At 29.6% G+C, this 10,339-nt stretch overlaps 1 protein-coding gene across 1 annotated transcript; it reads right to left on the bottom strand.

Annotated features, from left to right (window-relative positions):
* Nucleotides 1-927: 927 nt before the first annotated feature.
* Nucleotides 928-1,344, bottom strand: LOC113374390. The gene is made up of 2 exons (XM_026614472.1): nt 1,273-1,344; nt 928-1,197 (listed from the first exon to the last, which is right to left on the bottom strand). Exons 1-2 carry the CDS (start codon nt 1,342-1,344, stop codon nt 928-930), a joined length of 342 nt encoding a protein of 113 aa, XP_026470257.1.
* Nucleotides 1,345-10,339: the final 8,995 nt, after the last annotated feature.

The following is a 10,339-nucleotide window of genomic DNA, read 5'->3' as shown; positions in this document are numbered from 1 at the left end:
TAATATATTGAAGTATTATATAACAGTAAATTAACATGACTATCACATATCAAATCAAAATTTTAAAACTCAAAATCGAAAATGCAATAACTAAAGTGACTTATAGAAAAAAAATTCGAAATAAATTGTCCAATATTGTCGAGATGCATCAAATGCAATTGAAGATGGTAAGGACTATATCTTTAGACAATTTAACAATTTTACAATCCACAATAACTTGAAAATAATTTGTGTTGCAATAATTTAAGTTATAAACAGTACTTATGTAACAAAAATTGTGGATCATTCTAATGATCATTAGAACTCGAGTTACTAAGATCAGTTTCCAACATAACTGATATCAGAGAAAATTTGGCCTATAAACCTGTCTTAGCCATAATTAGAAAATTGCTTACTGGGGTGCGTACATTTTTTATATATTCAATTTTTATTTCAATATTTTTATAATATCTTATAAAGTTGCTCAAATTTACAGTAGAATCCGCTTAGTATGAGATACTAAGCGGTCGTCATACTGAGCATCCTGAAAAAAACTATTTCTTTGCTAATATTAGGTTGTCAAATATCTCCCGTCCGCTTTTTTGCTCTTGTTGTAATACAAAAAGGCGGAAGGGAGATATTTGACAACCTAATATGTTATTTATTTCGTTATGTTAATATAATGAAAAACGTAAAAGTAAAAAGGATATATATTTAAATTTAATTAAAAATAACATTGACATATACATACACATGCAAATGTATTTTTCAATGTAAAAAATCTGTAATTTTTGTTTTAATTCTTTTCTTCATTCTATTGCAAAAACAGTCTCTTATACTGTTGTGCACAAAAGACAGCGATTGTTAAATTTTCATTTTCAATATTGCTGGAGACAAATCTTTTAATGCCTCTTCTGCAGTAGGTAATTTTTCATCGACTACCTCCTTTTATTCACTTCCAAATTGTTCTATGGCATTAATATTCTGTACGATATTTTCATAGGTAGGTTCTTCACATGTGATAAGAGCGTTAACGATATCAACATATTCTTCCCATATCTCTGGTGCTTTTGCTGAATCTACATTTCGGTAACTTGACCACAAAGATAAAGGCACAACATCAAATTGATTTTCTAAAATTTGAAATTGTGAATGGTCGTGGTTTTTAATCAATCCTGAATGTCTAAAACAACTTCGAATGGTACTACGTTGCAATATATTTCAGACATCATTGACCATTAAAATTGCACCTCGCACCGTCATTTTCAAAGTAAGATCTTAATTATCATCAACACAATGATTCATTTTCAGAACAAGGTTCTTTCTAAAATTACCTTTCAGTGAACGTATTATTTCCTGATCCATTAGTTGTAGTATTGAAGTTGTATTTGGCGGAAAAAGCAAGTATTATTGACAATAAACGGGCTGTCTTTTGCATAGTATTTCAAGTTGCTGGTTCCAACATAAATAAACATCTATAAAATTCAAAAGAATCGCCAACTCAAACATTTGACAATCAAATATTTTTCAATAATAATTATTTAACAAATCCTTCAAATATAGATAAATATGTATTTGATCATTTTAATTGAAAATCTTTAATTTGGTATTTACAGATGAACTAAATTTACCTTAAAAAATGTAACAATCCAAGAGGGGCATTAAAATGTGAATTTATATCAGATTCACATAAAACTTGAATTATTGTCGTTTTTACTTAACAATGGAGTTATAAAAGTCAAAACCTAATTTTATAATTAGTCTTCTATATGAATTTCAAATATAATGCGAACCATTACGTCCGAGTGTCATAGTTAAAAAGCTCTTTGTGAACGCGAGCGTAGCAATTTCAGTTTTAATTACTTTTTAAACTTGCGTCTTATTAAAGCCATCTAGGGCAATTAAAATTCAAAGAACTTTAATGGAATAATAAATTTTTGATGGGAGTATATAGTAGAAATTTCCGTGAGTGATAAAAATATTATTTCAAGCCTATTGAATTATAACGATATATATATATATATAATATATATATATATATATATATATATATATATAGTTTGTGTGAGGATTAGTTAATAAATTAGATAAATTCTTCTACTACGATACAACCAATAAAAAGTTAACAATTCATAGAATAATCTTCATTTAATGTTCTAAAAAGTGTCGATAATATAATATTTTTGTCATCAGTGAATATTAAACATTAGAGTCTCACATCAATATTTAGTTATAGAAAATTGTTTTAAATCAAAATATTTCTGAAGAGCAGTGAAAACTTTGTACGTATATGAAATGCAAGATTATTTTTACACGAAAACAGTGGCTTCGAGCGCAACTCAGAAGATAGTTTATCGATATTTAAATCAATGAAGTAAAAACTTTATTAAAAATTTAGTTGTTTCGAAATTCACTTCCAAGCTTGGTTTTTTCAGCAAAGTTTCGTGAAATGACTTGTAGAATCAGAATTGCGAGATGCTTCATTAGCCAAACAGTTTGAATCACATCAAAATATGCCAAATATTATATTTGGCCATTACTTATTATATTTTATATATTATATCACAGTTACCACAATATTGTTTTAAATTATAATCATTGTAAAATTTCAAAACTTTTTGAAAGTAGGGTATAAAACTTTCCGATTTTTGAATAAATCTTATTCAAAATATTAATCAATAACTCATTTCGTAAACTGATTTCAAAATTATGAATCCAAATTTTGACTAGAGTAAGTGTGCCTAAATTGCAGTATTAAAATTTTGTAAAATTTCTGTCAAAAACAATGAGTGTTTCAGTTCAGAAACTATTAAAGAATTAGTAAATTCTAAAAAGCATTACAATTTTTGACTATAAAATAAATACGAGTATAATTATGTTTGCATTGAACTGGAAAAAGCTTCAAATAATTTATTATTTTGTTATCCTAATGATAATGTAAGATTTATGTGTAGTATATATTCGTATCGTTCTCTATTTTTCTTTATCACTCGTTCTTTATCTAAATTCTCAGAATAAATTTTTCTTTTATGTAAAATAAATTTGCACCTCTTGCATACGAACACTCTTACAATCTAAATCAATATTTTTTAGCAAATCTATTCATTTGCGGAAACGAATATGTAGATGCTAAAAATATTTCAAATATCCGTAGCAATCTATTAAATAAATTTTGGTTTTCAACGAAAACCAAAGTATTACACACATCTAGATGCTTCCAAAAGTAAAAATTGCATTACCTTTATTTATTAACACATATGGACACCACAAAAGTCCATAATAGCGTTCCACCCAATTATGGATAGTTGGTGTGGTTGATAGGCCATCAATGTAATTTCCATATATGAATTTGAATAAAGTTAATGAAATTGAATTTTCCTTATCTATGGTTTTAATATTATATATTTGAAAAAAACATCAGACATTCAGTTATTTACAATAAAAAAATTATGGCTAGGTTTTTGTTTCGTTCGGTCAATAACCGTGTACCCGGGTATCCATTTCAAGTTGCAGGTAAAATATATTAACTACTACTTTAAAAAATTGTATGGCCATTCGGATCCCCAAAGTTGAAGTAATGTTACACTCATTTTTCGTAAAAAATTTCAATTCAATTATTTAATAAAAGTTATTAACTATCCAATTTGATATCCCCACCGTACAATAACCGGGTACCCGGGTACCCACTACGATTAATACCTGTAAATAACATGTTTATACATCCTGGAAAGACTGTTTATTATAGTACTTAGATAATTTTGATTTTTAAATTATAATAGACAATATAGTTTGTGATTTTTTTATTTAAACAATAATTATAAACAATTGCAATTATAGTAAACAAGAGAAAAAAATATTTTTATTTATTCTAATAATTATTATTTCGTACATAATCGTCGTTCATACGATTTTTTAATAATCATTTTGTTATTCTCATAATACAAAATATATGTTGCAAGGCAGGCAATGTCGAGAATATTGTAGAAAAACGCCAGAGGCCATTTTTTGGTAGACCTTTTTGTGGTATATCTGCCAAGCATTTTATCCATCGTGTCTACTCCAGCGTTAGACCAGTTATAAAACTCAATAATTTCTGTTTTTTTCTTTGCACCATCACTAATTTTTGCCTTGTGATACATTGATGATAGCATAAGTACTACTTTGTTTTTTTTTGGCACATAGCTACATAGGGTAACTTTCTCGTGAAAACCAAACACACTAGATGAATCTTCTCGCGTTTTTGATACAGCTATTTCTGGAGGAATATAAGCTTTATTTTTCTTCAAAGTTCCAACAATGGTTAAGTCCCAAGAGAGTAAAAATTTTGCCAGTCGAGGACTAGTGAAATAATTATCCATTGTGATGTTTCTGTCGGATCCTTTATACGGCGCCAATAAGTCTTTGACGACTCTTTCACCGACGTTTTTATCTCGACCATACCTTGATTTCCCAGTGTAGAGCTGTCCAGTAAGTGGATACAAATTATCAGCATCACATATCCACTATACTTTAATTCCGTATTTAGCTGGTTTTGACGGAATATACTGAGTAAATCTAGTTAGACCTCGGTATGGATAACGCTGCTTGTCGATTGCCAGGTTTTCCGTTGGCTTATAATGTTTGGCTAAATTACAATTTAACATTGTCCAAATGTCTCGTATTGGAGTAGCTTTTTCACTTTCCAAGCGCTGAGCTCGAGTATTAGCATCATCAAATCGAATAAAACGAATAATATTCCAGAAGCGACAGATGCTCATTGCTGCACGATACAATGGATATGAATATGGCTGCCACATTTCTCTTGCATTGTCAGTATTTGAGTTATTTGCGTCAGAAGTTATCAAAATAGAAAAAAATGCATAAAATTCCTGCAGCTCGAGACTTTTCCACTACAAATGTTTTTTCTCTGGATTTTTTTCATTATAATTTGCATATGTTGAAATTGCCTTTTTATTAGTATGGCGTGTAATGATATCAGCCATTTCTGGTGTATAAAATAATTTGAATGTATCCCGATTTGACAGTAAGTTCGTGTTCCTATTAAGTCCACTTCTTTCTCGCACAATATTACGCCTCCCAGCTTGATGTTGTCTTGGCGATGTCGCAGCACACTGAGTACCATCTTTTGCTGTCATTCCTGATCCCGACGCTTCTACTACACTTTCTTAATTTCCATTTTCTTCGTCTTCAATATTGACTTCAATTTCATTATCTATTATGCAAAAGAATATATAATTAATATAACACAAAATACATTATAATTATCAACGAAAACCAGCGAAAACAGAACTGTTAATTACCTGTAACATGACAATCTGAAGCTGCCGCCTCAATCGGTGAAAAATACTAATCGTCTCTACTATTCAACACGAAGTCATCAGATTTTTTCTATTTCGGATGTAACCTCTAAATTTATATTTCTCCGAGAGCGAGTGACTCTTCTGTAATTTTTTTTTTAATATTGAAAACATAAAATCAATAATTTACTGCTAAATAAAATAAATAATCTCGCCTTACCGTGCAAAATTCGATGAATCAACCATTGATTTATGTTTAAGACGATTGTTATAATAATAATATTAATTTTGTATGTTTTCTTTTCACTTTCACTGTATATTTTGCACATATATTCACTACACTTGTAAAATTCCAAATGAACACGTTTCTTTTTCGTTGGGAAAAAGTCATCTTAGGTACCGAAATATCGTTTGACCAGGTATTCCGCTATTATTATTTCTATGAGGACTATAAACTGTTTCACTATAGCTATTTCATATGCAGCATAGCCAGCTTACATGTAAAAAAATGTAATTCAGTGTACTAATGACTTATAATTCTACCAAGCTACACGTGGGGTACCCGGGTAACCGGTTATAGAACAAATGGTGAAAATTTGGTTATTGACCGTACGGAGCATCTAGATTTGCAAATACAATAATTTTATTTCCTTTTAAAACCAAAATATTATATTTAATGGATTGCTATTGCTATTTGTAATATGTAGAGTAACGTCTACAAATATAATATATTGTCAAGATATAAGCTTTACATAGACATACAAAAATGTACATGTGAATATGTTTAAAAATTAAGTCTTTGGAGGAATAGAAATTTGACATATTTATTATGGGACAGATTGAGTAAATATTCCTATTGAGAGATGGAAGATGTTGGAACAAAAATAAGATGAATTTTATTTATGCAAATAAATAATTAATTGTGCAAACAAACCATTCGCTTCAAGAAGCAGTAGGTTATCTTGTAATCGCAAAAATAATTATTTGCAAAGCAATACACTAGTTTCGTTTATCTCGGCACAAGGCACATATGTTTTTGCTCTCTGTCAATGTAGACAAAAAGAATTATGAGATCAGTAAGAGCAATGGAGTCCACTTCATCAAAACATCGGTCCAGTGTGTATTCAAGTTGAGCAAAGATAACAGATGAGAGAAAACAACACGCGATAACAAATCCTCCAGGGAATTATACATCATATTTATCAGAAATTTATATCTAATGGGACTTTTGATATTTAGGGACTAAGTTTTACGTCTTCAGTCTTCACATTATTTTTCATTGATTTTCTTAGAAATGGAAAGAGCATGTAGAACTATTTGGATCAGACGAATATATTGAATGATTGATTAAAAATATTATTATAATCAACCTATAATGTCAGGGTAAAACTATTTTTAGCAAGCCCTAGAGCAACTTGAAATAAATCGAAAATGAATTTTTGTTGCTATCTCTTTTGATTTAAGACCTTATGAGTTTGACATACTCCAACAAAAATTGATAGGTATAGACGACTATTACGTTCAAATGAGCCGATTTCAATAATTCAAAATATATTATATTTTTGTTGACAGTGCAAAAGAATTATTCGTTGTAAGATGAACAGTTGTAAAAAAGCAGGTCAAAATTTAAAACTTTATATAAAATAAATTTATTCGAGAAAAAAATCAATATTATTTTATTATGCAATTTTTAATTTTTAGAAACCATACGAAACTTTTCAATGATTATTTCTTTATAAAATTTCAATAATTTTGTTAAAAAAATTTAAACAATTAAAAATCATCAAAATTGTTAAAATTTTACAAAATTTCGTAACCTCTAAATTTCAAAACATAGAAACACAATTAATTTTTAAAAAGTTGAATATGTTTTTAACTGAATTGTTGATTGTTTGGGATTTTTAACTTCCTGTAAGGTAAGTTATAGTAATCGCAAAAAAATCGAAAATGAAAATTTTCACACATCTTCACGTTTCAGAACCTTCTGAACATTTTGGCATATTTGGGAGGGGGAGGGATATGTGTGTGTATCTAGTATGTGTTTGTGTATGTTTGTATACGATTTTTTGTCCACGATTTCGGGCGCACGGTTGAACCGATTTGAATGATTCACACAACATTCGACTTGTATTGACTGGGAGACGTGCTGATTTGTTTTGGGAAAAGGCAGGTCTAGCCGTTTCGAAGATACGGAGCAAAAGGTGCAACAAATGGCTGGTTCGGCCGATTTGAGTGACTCAAAAAACATTTTATTCACATTAATGGGAAGACATGCTAATTAGTTTTTGGTAAAAGCAAGCCCAGTTGTTGCAAAGATATGAGACAAAAATACACAAAAATAAAAATACATTTTTTTTTAATTCGCAAATTAGTTTCAAAATGTTTATATATTTTATCTAGATCTTACAATAATAAATATGAGATAAAATTTTCTCTGATGTTTAAAACAATTGTTTTTAATCGATTGTAATTTCTATTGATTATTGAATATTTTTGTTCCTTGAATGTATAATTACATTATAAGTATATTTTCAAATAAAATTGTTCATTTTTAAAACTTAATGGAAAGTTGATCGATTGCAAATTTATTGATCGAGGGTTGATGTCTGCGGTTATCCACATACTTTATAATAGTAGATATCATATAGTATCAAATATTCGTATATGACATAATATTTGGACAGAATACATTACTAGTATATTATAGTTTATACTTTATTGACTATTTTGTAAATATCTGGCTGGCTTAAATTTACAATATTATTAACTGAACAACAACTTAACAACAACTTAACAACGAGAACTAATCCACTACTGGCAGATAAACTTAGATCACAGTATACAACTAGCTGTAAGTGGAATTCTGTCTTAAGGCAATTAGGGCATCGTGCCTTAAGGCAAATTGCTGGAACTTCCCGTACCAAATATTATTTTTTTTTTTTAAAACAATTAACATTTTTGAAAAAAAATTACTTTGAAAAAATAAGATTTTTGAGAAACTATAAATTGGACAAAAAATTAGTTTTTTTTGAAAAAAAAAATTTAAAAAAAATTTTTTTTTTTTTTTAACTAGTTTTTTTTGAAAAAAAAATTTTTTTTCTTTATTTTGACATATTGTGGAAGATCTGAACTTTTTTTTTCAAAGCTATCGTACTGCTTTAACTACATAGGGACAAAATATAAAGCGCGTAAGCGCCGCGTCGCTAGCTAACGCATAAGCATTGGTATGGAACCGATAGGAATGTTAACAAAATGTATACTTATTGTTAAAATCTTTATAAAATGTCTGATAATTTGATGTGCATATGTCTAATGATCATTTTTGACCGCCAAATGGCTCGTTTTTTTACTTTTTCCTCTATATCTCCGAAACCGCTGCACCTACCTTCATGAAAGTTGTATTTATTCTTCATCTTGTCAATACAAATAAAATGTTTTTTTAATTATTAAAATCGGACGCTCCGTTCTCTTAAAAACTGAGTTACCGTTTTCGGAACTTTTTGCCCCGTATCTTCGGAACGGCTTGACCTGCCTTTGCCAAAAACTAATCAGCACGTCTCCTTATCAATACGGATCGAATGTTTTTTGAATTATTCAAATCGGTTGATCCGTGTTCCCGAAATCGTCGACGAAAATTTGTATCCGCACATACATACACACACACATACATACATACATACACCACACACATACACACACACACACACACACATACATCCATTTTTTCTAAGGTATGCCAAAATGTTCAGAAACCTCTGAAACGTAAAGATATATAAAAAATTTCATTTTCGATTTTTTTGCGATTACTATAACTTGCCCTACGGGAAGTTAATAATAACAAATCTAATTTCACAGATCAATAACACTTCTTTATATTTAGTTCCTACTATAATCTAATTAGTCGTCTCACAGTACTGCGTTTACCTGTACCATTGATTCAAACAAAATCCGAGTTAAAATCATCCGTGATCATAAAACACATTCAAAATGGCCAAATATAAATTAAACTAAATTGCTTGGGTCTTCAATTCATTACGTTTGAAAGGTTCTATTCATAAGACAGTTTCCTATATTATTAATATAAAGTGCATTTCAGGAGTAGTAGCGTTTTCGGCCATGGTAAGACGGTCATATACGCGGTCAAGTAAAAGCAATGTGTCTTGAGGTGTAGGGTTCGAGACCCAAGGGAAAAGCGCGTCGTGTTGATAGAACCGTTCCATCATAAGATTCGAGATAGCATGGATATTTCACTCATACTATTCGAGTGAGCTGTATTATTAAATCACCTTCACTAACTAGGTCTTTTATAAGACGGATAAAAGATATGTATAAATTTAAAGTAGGATAGAGCGAGCCTTAAAGGTCCGCGAGTAAAAAGGCCCTTCACCGACATCTTAAATACAAGTAATGGTACGAATTTTCTAATACCAATATTTGAAAGTAGAGGTAGAAATATGTATAACCAAGTACCACCTTGATTTTTACGACGTTGCTCTCAAGAGAAAATGTTTGGAAAATTTTTTTCGTTGTTAGCTTTTTTGGTTGTAACCACTGTTGTTTGGTTTACGAGAACTTAGGACCAACGTAAAGGGCCAACTGAACATTTACCTTGACAAAGGAGTAAACAATAAATTATAGTAAATAAAAAGTAAATTAAGTTAAAACAGCAATTTTGCAATAGTTATTAAATAATTAGTTATTCGAAATCTGCTAGTGAATATTTCTGAACAAAATACCAGATTAAAGTTATATACAGTGTTATCTCTGCAAAAAATATACCCATGAAATTTATATTATGCACTGCTCGAATAATGTAGCTTTTACTTTGTAAAATTACTTTAAAAATTAAAATGAATACATAGAACCTGCTTGCTTCGTGGCCGTCCGATTTTTCCCAGCCCATGGGGTAAAAAGACCAGGAGACAAATTTTTGAAAAACAACAAAATAATACATTTCTGCAGAGGAGAATTATCTCGGAATTTTACTTAACATAGTCAGATAGTTGTTTGATATGTGTTTTTTGTTGTGATATAATTAGTTTAGTTTTCACAATATAATTGCT

The sequence above is a fragment of the Ctenocephalides felis genome, unplaced genomic scaffold (genome assembly GCF_003426905.1).
Source record: "Ctenocephalides felis isolate EL2017-DRISC unplaced genomic scaffold, ASM342690v1 CF-g0.4_SCAFFOLD_01768, whole genome shotgun sequence".
Taxonomy (NCBI): Eukaryota; Metazoa; Arthropoda; class Insecta; order Siphonaptera; family Pulicidae; genus Ctenocephalides; species Ctenocephalides felis.
The sequence above is the reverse complement of the archived record's forward strand: the minus strand, read 5'-3'. Positions and strand labels throughout refer to the sequence as shown.